This window comes from Asparagus officinalis, chromosome 7 (genome assembly GCF_001876935.1).
Source record: "Asparagus officinalis chromosome 7, Aspof.V1, whole genome shotgun sequence".
Lineage (NCBI taxonomy): Eukaryota > Viridiplantae > Streptophyta > Magnoliopsida > Asparagales > Asparagaceae > Asparagus > Asparagus officinalis.
Window position 1 is genome coordinate 44,890,432 of NC_033800.1, and position 18,886 is coordinate 44,909,317.

At 40.5% G+C, this 18,886-nt stretch overlaps 3 protein-coding genes across 3 annotated transcripts in view; 1 reads left to right on the forward strand and 2 right to left on the reverse strand.

Moving 5' to 3' along the window:
• Positions 1,908 to 5,304, reverse strand: LOC109851012. Its single transcript, XM_020421116.1, has 2 exons — positions 4,938 to 5,304; positions 1,908 to 2,145 (listed from the first exon to the last, which is right to left on the reverse strand). The coding sequence occupies exons 1-2, from the start codon at positions 5,254 to 5,256 to the stop codon at positions 2,123 to 2,125; spliced, it is 342 nt and encodes a 113-aa protein (XP_020276705.1). The 5' UTR covers positions 5,257 to 5,304; the 3' UTR covers positions 1,908 to 2,122.
• LOC109847066 lies at positions 10,796 to 11,753 on the reverse strand. Its single transcript, XM_020416312.1, has 2 exons — positions 11,435 to 11,753; positions 10,796 to 10,821 (listed from the first exon to the last, which is right to left on the reverse strand). Exons 1-2 carry the CDS (start codon positions 11,751 to 11,753, stop codon positions 10,796 to 10,798), a joined length of 345 nt encoding a protein of 114 aa, XP_020271901.1.
• LOC109847067 (acyl carrier protein 2, mitochondrial-like) overlaps positions 18,103 to 18,886 on the forward strand; it is a 4,562-nt gene continuing 3,778 nt past the window's right edge. The window contains exon 1 of the mRNA XM_020416313.1: positions 18,103 to 18,119. Coding sequence (XP_020271902.1) covers positions 18,103 to 18,119 — 17 coding nt within the window. The remainder of the gene's footprint in view (positions 18,120 to 18,886) is intronic.

Sequence of the window (18,886 nt, forward strand, 5' to 3'; positions counted from 1 at the left end):
TTTGTTTTGGTTGCTACAGATCCGTTTTAAGTCCGATTTGAGCCCATAAATAGTCGTTGGAAAGATCATTCTGTGTACTTTAGAAGAGCTTCACCCCAGAGATTTTTAGGTGCTCCTGAACTGAGTAACATACAGTTCACCATGTCCATTATGGTTCTATTCTTTCGTTCAGCTACCCCATTAGACTGTGGTGTGTAAGGAGCAGTAACCTCATGAATAATACCGTGTTCCAGATCCGTTTTAAGTCCGATTTGAGCCCATAAATAGTCGTTGGAAAGATCATTCTGTGTACTTTTCAACTATATAGTTTTTATTTTCATTTTATAAAGTTTTAATACATAATTTTAGACAATTCATAAAGATTATTGTATGCACATAAAGATAATTGATTTACCCTAATTATATACTTAATTCAGGTGGGCTAAATATTTGGGTTCATGATAAAACATGATCGATCGGAGTATAATCCCACGGTTGTGATTAAATCATGATGGATAGGGTAAATCACAAATATCTATATAAAGGGACGGAGTCCCTCCTCTCTCTACTTTTTCCCTCCTCTCAACCGTACGCAGAAAAAGAGACCTAATTCTCATCGTTGGCTACGGGAGAAGAGAGGAGAAGACTTCCATTATTATCGACGATAAGCGGTAACTTTAATATGAATTTCTAGCTCAATTATTCATGTCTAGATTGTTATATTTGCTGTCAAAACAAGAATATAATAGTATAAACAAATTAAGGAGTTAGAAAATTCAGGCCTGATTGGGAGCAGTCGTTATATCACTGCCCTAGAAGATTAAGGACCCGCCTATCGCCCTGGCGCAATTTGTCCTCTCTCCCCTAGCGGTAAAAACCCCCGGAATCGGTCGGCCTCTGCACTCGGGCGTGAGACACAGAGCTTATGCTCAGACGAAAACAGTTGCCCAGAAAATAGAATACGTAAATGTAGCCGAAATCTTTTCTTGGAGGTATAAGAGTAGAGAAGAGAAGAGAGAGTAGAGATTTTTCCTCTTCGTTGTTGTGTTTCTGAATGAGCTCCAAGCCTCCTTTTATAGGTGATGAAAGGTGTAACTCCCGCTGAATCCAAGGAACCGTTACGCCCTGTTATTGCTTCCGTTACCCGCATGCAGCCGTTACAAAATGTGTAAAACGTGCAAAAAAGAAGGCTTGAGAAGCATTCCGTTACCCGCATGCAGCCGTTACAAAATGTGTAAAACGTGCAAAAAAGAAGGCTTGAGAAGCAAAAAGTGTGCGAGTGCGGCTGCGGCGTGCGGGCGAGGCGTGCGCGCGCGTGTGTGTGGTAGAACCGCAAGGCCCACAAAACCCAAAACATTATTCAAAGCCCAATAAAGAGAGAACCATTATATACCATTTACTATTCATCTCATTTTCCGATGTGGGACTATTCACAAAGGCAAAATTGCCTTTTCATGAACAAAGCTTCCAACATTCATCACGTCATTGATGTAATTTGTTAAAATAGGAAATAGGAAAGGTGAAAAACTAAAGAAAGTAGCATATATAAGAAATAAAAGTTTAATTTATGCTATTTAGTAATCATTTTCAACATACTGGGAGTTTCAGGAAAATCTTGAAGTTAACACTTGGGCATACTTTCTTTTCCATTTTACCAACATTTTCATATTGGAGAACTCATTTTTTTTAACCTGAAAAACAGGGTGAGATGCCCTGTTCATTTAAATATATATTAAAAGAGTATAAAAGGTAAGAATTTACATAATCTCTAGTTATATAAAGAACCGTAGGAGGAGTGGGTAGGGAGCGGACCATTGTCGTCACCTACCACACTAAACCAACAATTCCAACAGCTAGAGAAAACCAAACAAAACCATCAAATGGAAACAACACACATCACAGGGGAGTTTGGAAACAGCAACAAAAAGTCTGATGAAAGACTAAGAAAATATTGGAGAACTCATTGTAACATAGTTTTTGTTCCATCCCAACTTTCTTCTCACAATCGTAAGAGATAATAGAGATACCAATTTCAATACTATATATGTTCGGATACAATTTCTCACCTAAGACTTTTGATACCATTTGGTACGAATTAATATAATGCTAATACTATCCATTTCAGTGTCTTCCTCTTTGGAGCTCATTCATGAGGAACACGATAAGCTGCAAAACAAAACCAACGTAAGTCAGAAACTCCCTGAAAAAGATCAAACTTATATGCCAGAAAAAAAAAGCTGAAAAAAGAAACCAAAACAATCCTATGAATGACATGCACAAACTGTCAAAAATATAATCTTTCAAAAAATAAATAAATAAAGCAATTTGAATCCTTTCACCATCTACTTTTTTATTACCTTAAAAACAACAAGAATAAAATTGGATATTTATTAACCGTCTATAATTATACATAAGATTCGTGCTAATTGACAAGTGTCAAATTTTGATCCTCCGCGTATGATTTTCTATGAAGGATTGTTGGGATTTTGTCTTTGATTCTTTGTGTAACATCATGAGAATTAGATAGGGTTAGAGTTCTATCATGATTAGGAGTTTGAGTTCTATCATGATTAGGAGTTTGAATCCTATTCTAATTAGGAAGTTAAGCTAGAGATAGGGTTTTGGTTTCCCTATATATATTCTTCTATTGGTGGAGGAAAAACCATGAAGAAAAGTAGAGATGTAGTAGATGAGAGAGAGAGAGGGTTTCGTAGTCTTTATCCGTGCAAAAGATTACAATGAGTGGGCTTTGGAGAGAATATGAGAGTTGATTATGTATGTGAGGTTGAGAGATTGAGAGACAAGAGTTGAGTGGTTCCTCTTGTACTTCTCCCTGATACATAGTGAATTTCTTGTATTGTTGCCCCGTGGATGTAGGTCGAAGTTGATCGACTGAACCACGTAAATCTCGATGTTCTTTTTTCTTGATTGTGATTGTTCTATCTTATTGATTGAGGTTGGCTTTCGAGTTGCGCATATCGTTGTAGGCGAGAAGACTGAAATTCCCTAACAAGTGGTATTAGAGCGATGGTGATGGATCCGGGAGCGAGTTTGCAAGATAGAAGACGACGTCGTGTAAGATTGAAAATCAGCGTTACAAGAATCAAGATGAAAAAAAAGGAAGGGGGGGAGGGGAAAGGTTACTATAGTCTATAGCAGAACATTGTAGCGTGGCGGGCATTGTTCGCGTGGGGATCCGACGGTCCAGATTGATTTGTTAGCCGATTGAGGATTTGGAGGCGGATTTTAGTGATCCAGGAGTCGTTCCTAGGGTTTTTCGATGTGCTGAATTCATTTTTGGCATCAGTTTTATCAAATTCAATCACTACAGGTCCGAAGTTAGAGGATGATGACTTCTTCAGGTCCGAAGTTTGATATTCCGCTATTTAACGGCAAGACAAATCTGATGGTAGATAAGGAGCAGGAGTTGGTTGGTGTTTATACTTGAGGAGGACAGTACCAGATTAGGTGGAGCTTGTAAGCGAGCACGACTGAGTGACACACATGGAGATGAAGATGGTGGCGTTGGACTTGAAGATGGTGAGCACTCATATTCAGTCCAAGCCAAGTGATGGAGGAGATAAATGCATCCAACTCGTAGTGTAGAGTAGGAGAGGTGCACCGATATGATTTGAGACGAGCGATGCAGGTGGAGCACAAGGACAACAAGAAAGGTGGAGGCATCACGACGAAGCAGAAGATAGTGAGGATCATGAAGGCATCCAATTGGGAGTGCAGGTGTTCTGATTTGAAGTGCGAAAGAAATAGAAGACTCTAGCGGGAGAGACAAAGTTTCAAGACGACGATGATATATCTTCAAGGCAGTTTGGGAATCAAATCCAAGGTGGAGATTGTTGGGATTTTGTCTTTGATTCTTTGTGTAACTTCATGAGAATTAGATAGGGTTAGAGTTCTATCATGATTAGGAGTTTGGGTTCTATCATGATTAGGAGTTTGAGTTCTATCATGATTAGGAGTTTGGGTTTTATCATGATTAGGAGTTTGAATCCTATTCTAATTAGGAAGTTAGGCTACAGATAGGGTTTTGGTTTCCCTATATATATTCTTCTATTGGTGGAGGAAAAACCATGAAGAAAAAGTAAAGATTTAGTAGATGAGAGAGAGAGAGGGTTTCGTAGTCTTTATCCGTGCAAAAGATTACAAGGAGTATACTTTGGAGAGAATATGAGAGTTGATTATGTATGTGAGATTGAGAGATTGAGAGACGAGAGTTGAGTGGTTCCTCTTGTAGTTCTCTCTGATACATAGTAAATTTCTCGTATTGTTGTCCCGTGGACGTAGGTCGAAGTTGGTCGACCGAACCACGCAAATCTTAGTGTTCTTTTTTTTTTATTGTGGTTGTTCTATCTTATTGATTGAGATTGGCTTCCGAGTTGCGCATATCGTGGTAGGCGGGGAGACTAAAATTCCCCAACAGGATTCCTCTAGTATACGCACCCTTTGTTAATATGATGACATGTTTTTTTCATTGGTTTTTTAAACTCATAAGGGAATCGAGTGATTGTCATAATTAAACGATAGACAAGAATATTATTATATGGTTTCCAGTGAGTTAAAAATAGTAGAAAAAATAAAAAAAATGTTTAATTGCGAAGGGACACCCTATACTATTACCCAATGCAAATAGATCTCTTGTAGTTCTATTGTTATAGATAACCCTTTTGAGTGAAATTTTTTTTCTCTTTTATCTTTAGATAAAGAGAAAACGATGTTTTTGACAAATATAGTTCCTAATAGGAAAAGAATAAAAAAGTTCACTTGGAGGAGGGGGTTCTTTCACAATTGAGCGACATCTATTTATTGATTGGGCAGCAATACGGAGGAAAAGAATAAAAAAGTTCACTTGGAGGAGGGGGTTCTTTCACAATTGAGCGACATCTATTTATTGATTGGGCAGCAGCAAGGGAGAGAATCCAAGAAACGCAACTATTTATTACCTCCACATTGTGTTCCCGGAGGAATTGGCCTCCCACACTTAGCAGCAACAGCCACCGCTTTATCCATATCAATAGCCATCTCAACTTCCTCCGTGACATGATCACATACGCACTTCACATCCGCTCTCTTCACCACAGCACAACAATCTCTTGAAGCATCCTCCGGCCTTGATGCAATCCATTGCACATACTGACCGCATTTGCTCACCAGGTCCTCAATTTGATCCTCACATTGCTCCGCTCGAGCGAAAGCACCAATACTAATCATCACTAGGATGAGAGAAAATATCGAGAATGACTGCTTGTTAAGATCTGCCATACTCTCTCTCTCTCTCTCTCTCACTACTAAGTTGTTGTATGCGTGCGTTGTGTGATATATATAAATGAGGTATAGATTTATTGTTTTTGTCACAAAATATGCATGTTATGGTTGAGTGCACTCTCGTTAATTTATAGTACTAAGTTCCAGAAGTCATGCATTATGCGTGATAAATCCTGTATTTATATTTAGATAGTTAGCAAGGTGAAGTGTTTGCGGGACATGGGTATTAAAGTATTTGGTAGATTTATAATAGAATAAGGAAATACTCCTCTTATTTAACACCATTAAAGTTGAAGCCACCATGAACAGCAAGAACACCCCAAACTCTGCTAGAAGAGTAAGCTTTTTTGCTTGGATAATTCTAACTAAACTATACCCTCCAAAGTTATTTCTATATTACTACGCACAAAAGTATGGGTCTTTACATTTTGAATTGACATCAAAATTGATGGCTCCTGAATGACTAGTCCATAATCTTTAGGTGTAGTATCTCGGGAGTAGATTGGAGGGTATAGTCTAGTTACTGTCAGGTGCCTAATATTCCAAACCCACCGAAAGTGCACAGCCACATATGTTGAAAATTTGAGAAGAAAACAAAAGAGCGGACCCCACAGCTACAGTAAAATATTAATATTTTATTATGCATAGTGTTTTTCTAAAAACTATAAATAGGGCTCCAAATCCTTAAGGAAATTTCATCCCAGAAACAACTTCTTATATAAGAAGAGTGAGAGAGAAAAAAATAGAGAGAGTTTCTCCTTGTAAAGAGAGAGTTTGTAACTCCAGAGTTTTTTCCTCATAGTGAATTCTTCTATCCTTGCCCGTGGACGTAGGCAATCAAGTGCCGAACCACGTAAATCTGTGTGTCCAACATTTTATCTCTACTTTTGCTCTACTATTGCTGCGACCCTGCTCTATTAGGCCCCGGGTTTGTCCCAACAAGTGGTATCAGAGCCAACTTAGGGTACTTGTATATATCTACTTATCGTATGCTCTGTGGCTGCCACCAAAGGTGGATCCTCCACATCAGAAAATAAGTTAGGTTATCACTTACCCTTTGGAGGTAACGGGTACTATTCACGAGTACGGTACTGTTCACAAGTGCGACACTATTCATGAATACGGTTACTGTTCATAAATACAGTACTATTTACGTGAAATAGTAAGAAGTTACTGTTCGTGGTAGAAGCAATGGCGGCGAAGTTCAAGATCGAGAAATTCGACGGGAGTAATTTCTCACTGTGGAAGTTGAAGATAAAGGCTATCTTGAGAAAAGATAATTGCCTAGCGGCCATCGGTGCAAGGCCGGACGACATCACAGATGATAAGAAGTGGAACGAGATGGACGAAAATGCTATTGCAAATCTCCATCTGGCATTAGCAGACGGGGTGCTGTCAAGCATAGAGGAGAAGAAGACAGCAAAGGAGATCTGGGATACTCTAACAAAGCTATATGAGGCGAAATCCATGCACAATAAAATCTTCTTAAAAAGGAGACTTTACACTCTGAGGATGGCGGAATCTACATCGATGACCGACCACATCAACACCCTAAACACACTGTTCTCCCAACTCACAACGTTGGGATATACAGTTGGTGCGAATGAACGTGCAGAACTTCTACTTCAGAGTCTACCTGACTCGTATGATCAACTCATCATCAACCTGACGAACAACGTCCTCACGGACAATCTAGTCTTCGACGATGTTGCAGCCGCTGTTCTGGAGGAAGAAAATCGGCGCAAGAACAAGGAAGACAGGCAGACAAGTTCGCAGCAAGCGGAGGCCTTGTCGGTGACGAGAGGAAGATCAACAGAACGTGGCTCCAGTGGGAGTCATGCCCATGGTAGATCGAAATCACGAAGTAAGAAGAATATCAAATGCTACAACTGTGGCAAAAGAGGGCACGTCAAATCGGAGTGTTGGCACAACAAGAAGAGTGGAGATAAAAAGTCTTCAGAGCCATCAACATCTCAAGGATGCATTGTCAGCACGTCAGAGGATGGTGAAATTCTATTCAGTGGAGCAACCACTGTTGATGAAGGCAGAAAGAAGTTTGCTGATGTCTGGCTTCTAGATTCAGCAGCCTCTTGGCACATGACCTCTCGGAGAGATTGGTTTCACAAATATGAACCTATCTCAGGAGGATCTGTATTCATGGGGAATGATCATGCCTTAGAGATTTGTGGTATTGGTACTATCAAAATCAAAATGTTTGATGGTATAATACGCACCATTCAAGATGTGCGACATGTGAAGGGCTTGAAGAAGAATCTATTGTCTTTGGGACAATTAGATGAGCTCGGGTGCAAGACTCATATAGAAAATGGAGTCATGAAGATTGTTAGAGGGGCGCTTGTGGTGATAAAAGGAGAAAAGATAGCTGCAAATCTGTACATGCTCAAGGGAGAGACTCTGCAGGAAGCTGATTCATGTGTGGCATCAACCAGCCGTGGAGAAGAACAAACCATGATGTGGCATCGCAAGCTAGGCCACATGTCAGAACGAGGCTTGAAGGTTCTCTCCGATCAGAAACTGCTTCCTGGACTTAATTCGGTAGCTCTTCCATTCTGCGAGCATTGTGTTACAAGCAAGCAACATCGACTGAAGTTCAACACATCGAGTTCTAGAAGCAAGGCTATTCTGGAACTGGTTCATTCTGATGTATGGCAAGCACCAGTTACATCCTTAGGAGGAGCAAAGTACTTTGTGTCCTTTATTGATGATTACTCCAGGAGATGTTGGGTGTATCCTATCAAGAAGAAGGCGGATGTGTTCTCAGTCTTTAAAGCCTACAAAGCGCGGGTCGAGCTTGAATCTGAGAAGAAGATCAAGTGCTTGAGAACAGATAATGGAGGAGAATACACAGACGGTGAATTCCTAGCATTCTGCAAGCATGAAGGCATCAAAAGACAATTCAGTACGGCTTATACTCCTCAACAAAATGGAGTGGCGGAGCGGATGAACAGAACTCTGTTGGAAAGAACAAGAGCTATGTTGGCTACTGCAAATCTGGAAAAAGTCTTTTGGGCGGAAGCAGTAAAAACCGCCTGTTATGTGGTGAATCGATCTCCATCAACTGCAATACAATTAAAGACGCCGATGGAGATGTGGACTGGCAAGCCAGCTGATTATTCTAACCTCCATATATTTGGATGTCCAGTGTACGTAATGTACAATGCCCAAGAAATTACAAAGCTGGATTCAAAATCCAGAAAATGCATATTCTTGGGGTATGCTGATGGAGTAAAGGGGTATCACTTGTGGGATCCCACTACCTATAAGGTTATCATCAGCATAGATGTTATCTTTGTAGAAAATCAACTACAAAGTGGTGAAAAAGAAAGCAGTTCGAGGAAGGACTCAGAGACTGTAGCTGTTCAGGTAGAAGATAATCCGAATTCTTCTGAAGCGACACCGGAGCATGATGTACAAGAACCAGTCGAGGCCGAGGCTCCAGAAGTTCGAAGGTCAACTCGTGAGAGAAGACCACCGACTTGGCACTCGGAGTATATTACGGAGAGTAATGTTGCATACTGTCTTCTAACAGAAGATGGAGAGCCATCAACTTTTCATGAAGCTATAAATGGCACAGATGCATCTTTGTGGATGGCAGCAATGCAGGAAGAAATTGAAGCTCTCCATAAGAACAAGACTTGGGAACTTGTGTCACTGCCACAAGGAAGAAAGACCATTGGAAACAAATGGGTCTACAAGATCAAGCGAAATGGCGATGATCAAGTGGAGCGGTATCGTGCTAGATTGGTGGTAAAAGGATATGCTCAGAAAGAAGGTATTGATTTTAATAAAATATTTTCTCCTGTAGTTCGACTAACAACAGTCCGAATTGTCCTGGCTATGAGCGCTATATTTGACTTACATATAGAGCAGCTAGATGTGAAAACAGCATTTCTTCATGGAGATCTTGAAGAAGAAATTTACATGCTCCAACCAGAAGGTTTTGAAGAAAAAGGAAAAGAGAACTTGGTTTGCAGATTGAACAAATCTCTGTACGGTCTAAAGCAGGCGCCGAGGTGTTGGTACAAGAGATTTGATTCATTCATCATGAGCCTTGGATACAACAGACTTAATTCAGACCCTTGTGCATATTTCAAGAGGTTTGGTGAAAATAACTTTGTTATCTTATTGTTGTATGTTGACGACATGTTGGTTGCAGGCCCCAACAAAGATCGTATCCAAGAATTAAAGGCTCAGTTGGCTAGGGAATTTGAAATGAAGGATTTAGGATCTGCAAACAAGATTCTAGGGATGCAAATTTACCGAGACAGAATTAATAGGAAGATTTAGCTTTCTCAGAAGAACTATTTGAAGAAAATCTTGCGACGCTTTAACATGCAAGATTGTAAGTCAATTTCTACCCCACTTCCTGTTAATTTCAAGTTATCCTCCAGTATGAGTCCTAGCAGTGAAGAAGAGAGGATGGAGATGTCTCGAGTACCGTATGCATCAGCAGTGGGAAGCTTAATGTTCGCGATGATTTGTACAAGACCAGACATTGCACAAGCAGTGGGAGTGGTTAGTCGATACATGGCGAATCCTGGTAAAGAGCATTGGAATGCTGTAAAGAGGGTTCTAAGATACATTCAAGGAACCTCAAATGTTGCATTATGTTATGGGGGATCTGATTTTATTGTCAGTGGATATGTTGATTCTGATTATGCAGGTGATCGTGATAATAGCAAATCCACCACAGGTTATGTGTTTGCACTTGCTGGCGGAGCTGTAAGCTGGGTTTCAAAACTGCAGTCAGTTGTGGCTACTTCAACAACAGAAGCAGAGTATGTAGCAGCTACACAAGCTAGTAAAGAAGCGATGTGGTTGAAGATGGTGCTGGAGGAACTCGGCTATGAACAAAAGAAGATTTCTCTATTTTGTGACAGTCAGAGTGCTTTGCATTTGGCAAGAAATCCAGCCTTTCATTCAAAGACCAAGCACATTCGAGTTCAGTATCACTTCGTTCGTGAGAAAGTGGAAGAAGGAACAGTGGATATGCAGAAAATTCACACCAAAGACAACCTAGCAGATTTTTTGACCAAAGCAGTCAGTACTGACAAATTTATTTGGTGTCGATCCTCTTGTGGTCTGATGGAGACGTAAGCAACATGAAGATGGCAAGATAGAAAGAATGGTGTGAAGATATGATTGATGCTCAATCAAATCTTCAAGTGGGAGATTGTCAGGTGCCTAATATTCCAAACCCACCGAAAGTGCACAGCCACATATGTTGAAAATTTGAGAAGAAAACAAAAGAGCGGACCCCACAGCTACAGTAAAATATTAATATTTTATTGTGCATAGTATTTTTCTAAAAACTATAAATAGGATTCACAAATATAGAACCCTATCTGCAGGAGGATCTGCCTATTCAGGGGAAGTGATCATGCCCTTAAGAGATTTTGTGGTTATTGCGTACTATCAAAATTAAATGTTTGATTGGTATAATACGCCACCCATCTAAGATGCTGCGACAATGTGAAGGCCTTGAAGTAAGAATCTATTGTCTTTGGGAAGCAAATTAGAATGCAGCTCGGGCTGCAAGAGCTGCATATAGAAAATGGAGTCAATGAAGATGTGTTAGAGGGCCGCTTGTCGGTGATAAAAGGAGGAAAAGATAGCTGCAAATCATCATACATGCTCAAGGCGAGAGACTCTGCAGGAAGCTGATTCATGTGTTGGCACAACCAGGCCGTCGGAGAAGACAAACCATTGTGTGGCATCGCAAGCTAGGCCACCGTGACTGTCGAACGAGGCTTGAAGGGTTCTCTCCGAATCAGAAAGCTTCCTAGAGCTGGACCTTCAATTTCGTAGCTCTTTTCATTTTGCCGAAGCATTGTGTTACAAGAAGCAGCATCGACTGAAGTTATAGCACATCGAGTCTCTAGGAAGCAAGGCTATTCCTGGAACTGTTCATTCTAGGATGTATGGCAAGCACCAAGTTTACATCCTTAAGGAGCGGCACAAAATACTTTGTGTCCTTTATTGATGATGTACTCCCAGGAGCATGTGGTGTTACCTATCAAGAAGAAGGCGGATGTGTACTTCTCACGTCTTAAAAGCCTACCAAAGCGCGGGTCGATGCTTGATATAGAGAAGCAAAGATCAAGTTGCTTAAGGTAGCAAGGGAGAGAATCCAAGAAACGCAACTATTTATTACCTCCACATTGTGTTCCCGGAGGAATTGGCCTCCCACACTTAGCAGCAACAGCCACCGCTTTATCCATATCAATAGCCATCTCAACTTCCTCCGTGACATGATCACATACGCACTTCACATCCGCTCTCTTCACCACAGCACAACAATCTCTTGAAGCATCCTCCGGCCTTGATGCAATCCATTGCACATACTGACCGCATTTGCTCACCAGGTCCTCAATTTGATCCTCACATTGCTCCGCTCGAGCGAAAGCACCAATACTAATCATCACTAGGATGAGAGAAAATATCGAGAATGACTGCTTGTTAAGATCTGCCATACTCTCTCTCTCTCTCTCTCTCACTACTAAGTTGTTGTATGCGTGCGTTGTGTGATATATATAAATGAGGTATAGATTTATTGTTTTTGTCACAAAATATGCATGTTATGGTTGAGTGCACTCTCGTTAATTTATAGTACTAAGTTCCAGAAGTCATGCATTATGCGTGATAAATCCTGTATTTATATTTAGATAGTTAGCAAGGTGAAGTGTTTGCGGGACATGGGTATTAAAGTATTTGGTAGATTTATAATAGAATAAGGAAATACTCCTCTTATTTAACACCATTAAAGTTGAAGCCACCATGAACAGCAAGAACACCCCAAACTCTGCTAGAAGAGTAAGCTTTTTTGCTTGGATAATTCTAACTAAACTATACCCTCCAAAGTTATTTCTATATTACTACGCACAAAAGTATGGGTCTTTACATTTTGAATTGACATCAAAATTGATGGCTCCTGAATGACTAGTCCATAATCTTTAGGTGTAGTATCTCGGGAGTAGATTGGAGGGTATAGTCTAGTTACTGTCAGGTGCCTAATATTCCAAACCCACCGAAAGTGCACAGCCACATATGTTGAAAATTTGAGAAGAAAACAAAAGAGCGGACCCCACAGCTACAGTAAAATATTAATATTTTATTATGCATAGTGTTTTTCTAAAAACTATAAATAGGGCTCCAAATCCTTAAGGAAATTTCATCCCAGAAACAACTTCTTATATAAGAAGAGTGAGAGAGAAAAAAAATAGAGAGAGTTTCTCCTTGTAAAGAGAGAGTTTGTAACTCCAGAGTTTTTTCCTCATAGTGAATTCTTCTATCCTTGCCCGTGGACGTAGGCAATCAAGTGCCGAACCACGTAAATCTGTGTGTCCAACATTTTATCTCTACTTTTGCTCTACTATTGCTGCGACCCTGCTCTATTAGGCCCCGGGTTTGTCCCAACAAGTGGTATCAGAGCCAACTTAGGGTACTTGTATATATCTACTTATCGTATGCTCTGTGGCTGCCACCAAAGGTGGATCCTCCACATCAGAAAATAAGTTAGGTTATCACTTACCCTTTGGCGGTGACGGGTACTGTTCACGAGTACGGTACTGTTCAAAAATACGGTACTATTCACAAGTACGGTACTATTCACAGATACGGTTACTGTTCATAAATACAGTTACTGTTTACGTAAAATAGTAAGAAGTTACTATTCGTGGTAGAAGCAATGGCGGCGAAGTTCAAGATCGAGAAATTCGACGGGAGTAATTTCTCACTGTGGAAGTTGAAGATAAAGGCTATCTTGAGAAAAGATAATTGCCTGGCGGCCATTGGTGCAAGGCCGGACGACATCACAGATGATAAGAAGTGGAACGAGATGGACGAAAATGCTATTGCAAATCTCCATCTGGCATTAGCAGACGGGGTGCTGTCAAGCATAGAGGAGAAGAAGACAGCAAAGGAGATCTGGGATACTCTAACAAAGCTATATGAGGCGAAATCCATGCACAATAAAATCTTCTTAAAAAGGAGACTTTACACTCTGAGGATGGCGGAATCTACATCGATGACCGACCACATCAACACCCTAAACACACTGTTCTCCCAACTCACAACGTTGGGATATACAGTTGGTGCGAATGAACGTGCAGAACTTCTACTTCAGAGTCTACCTGACTCGTATGATCAACTCATCATCAACCTGACGAACAACGTCCTTACGGCAATCTAGTCTTCGATGATGTTGCAGCCGCTGTTCTGGAGGAAGAAAATCGGCGCAAGAACAAGGAAGACAGGCAGACAAGTTCGCAGCAAGCGGAGGCCTTGTCGGTGATGAGAGGAAGATCAACGGAACGTGGCTCCAGTGGGAGTCATGCCCATGGTAGATCGAAATCACGAAGTAAGAAGAATATCAAATGCTACAACTGTGGCAAAAGAGGGCACGTCAAATCGGAGTGTTGGCACAACAAGAAGAGTGGAGATAAAAAGTCTTCAGAGCCATCAACATCCCAAGGATGTGTTGTCAGCACGTCAGAGGATGGTGAAATTCTATTCAGTGGAGCAACCACTGTTGATGAAGGCAGAAAGAAGTTTGCTGATGTCTGGCTTCTAGATTCAGCAGCCTCTTGGCACATGACCTCTCGGAGAGATTGGTTTCACAAATATGAACCTATCTCAGGAGGATCTGTATTCATGGGGAATGATCATGCCTTAGAGATTTGTGGTATTGGTACTATCAAAATCAAAATGTTTGATGGTATAATACGCACCATTCAAGATGTGCGACATGTGAAGGGCTTGAAGAAGAATCTATTGTCTTTGGGACAATTAGATGAGCTCGGGTGCAAGACTCATATAGAAAATGGAGTCATGAAGATTGTTAGAGGGGCGCTTGTGGTGATAAAAGGAGAAAAGATAGCTGCAAATCTGTACATGCTCAAGGGAGAGACTCTGCAGGAAGCTGATTCATGTGTGGCATCAACCAGCCGTGGAGAAGAACAAACCATGATGTGGCATCGCAAGCTAGGCCACATGTCAGAACGAGGCTTGAAGGTTCTCTCCGATCAGAAACTGCTTCCTGGACTTAATTCGATAGCTCTTCCATTTTGCGAGCATTGTGTTACAAGCAAGCAGCATCGACTGAAGTTCAGCACATCGAGTTCTAGAAGCAAGGCTATTCTGGAACTGGTTCATTCTGATGTATGGCAAGCACCAGTTACATCCTTAGGAGGAGCAAAATACTTTGTGTCCTTTATTGATGATTACTCCAGGAGATGTTGGGTGTATCCTATCAAGAAGAAGGCGGATGTGTTCTCAGTCTTTAAAGCCTACAAAGCGCGGGTCGAGCTTGAATCTGAGAAGAAGATCAAGTGCTTAAGGTCAGATAATGGAGGAGAATACACAGACGGTGAATTCCTAGCATTCTGCAAGCATGAAGGCATCAAAAGACAATTCAGTACGGCTTATACTCCTCAACAAAATGGAGTGGCGGAGCGGATGAACAGAACTCTGTTGGAAAGAACAAGAGCTATGTTGGCTACTGCAAATCTGAAAAAAGTCTTTTGGGCGGAAGCAGTAAAAACCGCCTGTTATGTGGTGAATCGATCTCCATCAACTGCAATACAATTGAAGACGCCGATGGAGATGTGGACTGGCAAGCCAGCTGATTAACCTCCATATATTTGGAAGTCCAGTGTACGTAATGTACAATGCCCAAGAAATTACAAAGCTGGATTCAAAATCCAGAAAATGCATATTCTTGGGGTATGCTGATGGAGTAAAGGGGTATCGCCTGTGGGATCCCACTACCCGCAAGGTTATCATCAGCAGAGATGTTATCTTTGTAGAGAACCAACTACAAAGTGAAGAGAAAGAAAGCAGTTCGAGGAAGGACTCAGAGACTGTAGCTGTTCAGGTAGAAGATAATCTGAATTCTTCTGAAGCGACACCGGAGCATGATGTACAAGAACCAGTCGAGGCCGAGGCTCCAGAAGTTCGAAGGTCAACTCGTGAGAGAAGACCACCGACTTGGCACTCGGAGTATATTACGGAGAGTAATGTTGCATACTGTCTTCTAACAGAAGATGGAGAGCCATCAACTTTTCATGAAGCTATAAATGGCACAGATGCATCTTTGTGGATGGCAGCAATGCAGGAAGAAATTGAAGCTCTCCATAAGAACAAGACTTGGGAACTTGTGTCACTGCCACAAGGAAGAAAGACCATTGGAAACAAATGGGTCTACAAGATCAAGCGAAATGGCGATGATCAAGTGGAGCGGTATCGTGCTAGATTGGTGGTAAAAGGATATGCTCAGAAAGAAGGTATTGATTTTAATGAAATATTTTCTCCTGTAGTGCGACTAACAACAGTCCGAATAGTCCTGGCTATGAGCGCTATATTTGACTTACATCTAGAGCAGCTAGATGTGAAAACAGCATTTCTTCATGGAGATCTTGAAGAAGAAATTTACATGCTCCAACCAGAAGGTTTTGAAGAAAAAGGAAAAGAGAACTTGGTTTGCAGATTGAACAAATCTCTGTACGGTCTAAAGCAGGCGCCGAGGTGTTGGTATAAGAGATTTGATTCATTCATCATGAGCCTTGGATACAACAGACTTAATTCAGACCCTTGTGCATATTTCAAGAGGTTTGGTGAAAATAACTTTGTTATCTTATTGTTGTATGTTGACGACATGTTGGTTGCTGGCCCCAACAAAGATCGTATCCAAGAATTAAAGGCTCAGTTGGCTAGGGAATTTGAAATGAAGGATTTAGGATCTGCAAACAAGATTCTAGGGATGCAAATTTACCGAGACAGAATTAATAGGAAGATTTGGCTTTCTTAGAAGAACTATTTGAAGAAAATCTTGCGACGCTTTAACATGCAAGATTGTAAGTCAATTTCTACCCCACTTCCTGTTAATTTCAAGTTATCCTCCAGTATGAGTCCTAGCAGTGAAGAAGAGAGGATGGAGATGTCTCGAGTGCCGTATGCATCAGCAGTGGGAAGCTTAATGTTCGCGATGATTTGTACAAGACCAGACATTGCACAAGCAGTGGGAGTGGTTAGTCGATACATGGCGAATCCTGGTAAAGAGCATTGGAATGCTGTAAAGAGGGTTCTAAGATACATTCAAGGAACCTCAAATGTTGCATTATGTTATGGGGGATCTGATTTTATTGTCAGTGGATATGTTGATTCTGATTATGCAGGTGATCGTGATAATAGCAAATCCACCACAGGTTATGTGTTTGCACTTGCTGGCGGAGCTGTAAGCTGGGTTTCAAAACTGCAGTCAGTTGTGGCTACTTCAACAACAGAAGCAGAGTATGTAGCAGCTACACAAGCTAGTAAAGAAGCGATGTGGTTGAAGATGGTGCTGGAGGAACTCGGCTATGAACAAAAGAAGATATCTTTATTTTGTGACAGTCAGAGTGCTTTGCATTTGGCAAGAAATCCAGCCTTTCATTCAAAGACCAAGCACATTCGAGTTCAGTATCACTTCGTTCGTGAGAAAGTGGAAGAAGGAACAGTGGATATGCAGAAAATTCACACCAAAGACAACCTAGCAGATTTTTTGACCAAAGCAGTCAGTACTGACAAATTTATTTGGTGTCGATCCTCTTGTGGTCTGATGGAGACGTAAGCAACATGAAGATGGCAAGATAGAAAGAATGGTGTGAAGATATGATTGATGCTCAATCAAATCTTCAAGTGGGAGATTGTCAGGTGCCTAATATTCCAAACCCACCGAAAGTGCACAGCCACATATGTTGAAAATTTGAGAAGAAAACAAAAGAGCGGACCCCACAGCTACAGTAAAATATTAATATTTTATTGTGCATAGTGTTTTTCTAAAAACTATAAATAGGGCTCCAAATCCTTAAGGAAATTTCATCCCAGAAACAACTTCTTATATAAGAAGAGTGAGAGAGAAAAAAAATAGAGAGAGTTTCTCCTTGTAAAGAGAGAGTTTGTAACTCCAGAGTTTTTTCCTCATAGTGAATTCTTCTATCCTTGCCCGTGGACGTAGGCAATCAAGTGCCGAACCACGTAAATCTGTGTGTCCAACATTTTATCTCTACTTTTGCTCTACTATTGCTGCGACCCTGCTCTATTAGGCCCCGGGTTTGTCCCAACAGTTACCACAATATTTTCCTTTTATATCTTAAATATTCTAGTTGTAGACCACTCAAAATTTCCATATTAACTAATTTAACCCTATCGATTTTAATTGCGTCAAGTAAGAAGGGTAATAAAACAATTCAATGTGAAAGAAATAGAGAAAAAAATAGCAAACATGCAGATCTAGGGGTAAACCTGAAACTAGATATTTTTGGGGTACATAGGCAAGAGAAGTGCGTAATGAAAACCCCGTAATTTACTGGTTTTCTCTAATTTTCTGGATTTAGGGGTTTTTAAGCAACTTAAACCCAAATTTTAGGGTGTTTCATGAAATTTACACGACACAGAAACAATTGTAAGCTCAACCGAGAATTCAATGTGAAAGAATTAGAGAAAAAATAGCAAATATGCAAGTATAGGGGTAAACCAGAAATAGGTATTTTTGGGATACATAGGCAAGAGAAGTGTGTTATGAAAACCCCATGATTTAGGGGTTTTCTCTAATTTTCATGGTTTAGGTGTTTTTACGCAACTTAGGCCCAAAACTTTAGGGTCTTTTACGAAATTTACCTGGCATGGAAATAGTTGCAAGCACGACCAAAAATATCCCAGTTTTCCAAAAAATTCTTGGATGCGCCCCGGAGATTTCTTATTTTATGAAAATTTTTTTGCTATCATATTTTTCCCCCTTCCTCACTATCGTTGTTTTCCGTCTTCTAATGGAAAATCGAAAAAATGACCTTAGTTAAAATGTAATTGTTCTTGGCCTTCGGCTAAGGCCTAAGGGGAACCTAGCATTCCTTCGTAAACAGTTAAATCTGAACTTTGGGGCGTATTCTGCAATTTTTGGGGGTACATTACCAAATATGAAACTTTTATCGTGGTTTTCTGCAATTTTTTGTGGGGGAGGGATTAGCTACAAATTTCTGAAACTTTTAGGCGGGATTTTGCAACTTTTTAGCTGTAAACTGCAAATTTTCAAACTTTCTAGGGTCCTGGTGGCAATTTTGGGATGTAACTGCAACGTATGAAACTGGTAGGGGTTTTTTACAACTTGCGAGGGGTAAATTGCAATCTGAAAATTTTAGAGATATTTTAAAAATTACCCATAATTAAGAGATTTGTTACTTATTAAAAAAATTTAATGGCATTAAAATGATATAGTTAATTAATAATAATGAGTACCACGTGTCACAATTTAATTGAATTGAAACCTCTCATACTCCACAAGTATTTTTTTCTCGAGCTTTGCTACGGGACCCAGAATATGGGACAAATAGAAGAGACAAGTGAGGTATCCCCTCTTATTGGATAATAAGTTGGCCATATGATGACCAACTCATTATCTAATAGAAGGGGAATGTATCCCCTCTTATTAGATAATGAGTTGGTCATAATAGGAAGGGGACACCTCACTTGTCCCCTCTATTGATCGCATATTGTGGGTACTTCAGTAATTTTTCTTTTTTCTCCAGTTTCCTTTCTCGCTCTCATTTTGTACCTCTCTTAAATCCCACAC

What these genes read in the sequence shown, in the direction of transcription:
- LOC109851012 (XM_020421116.1), bottom strand. Translation starts at nt 5,256, where the DNA reads ATGGCAGATCTTAACAAGCAGTCATTCTCGATATTTTCTCTCATCCTA. An exon ending in TCCGGGAACACAATGTGGAG is followed by an intron (nt 2,146 to 4,937) that starts GTAATAAATAGT and finishes TTTGTTTTGCAG; the next exon opens with CTTATCGTGTTCCTCATGAA.
- LOC109847066 (XM_020416312.1), bottom strand. Translation starts at nt 11,753, where the DNA reads ATGGCAGATCTTAACAAGCAGTCATTCTCGATATTTTCTCTCATCCTA. An exon ending in TCCGGGAACACAATGTGGAG is followed by an intron (nt 10,822 to 11,434) that starts GTAATAAATAGT and finishes TTCTATATGCAG; the next exon opens with CTCTTGCAGCCCGAGCTGCA.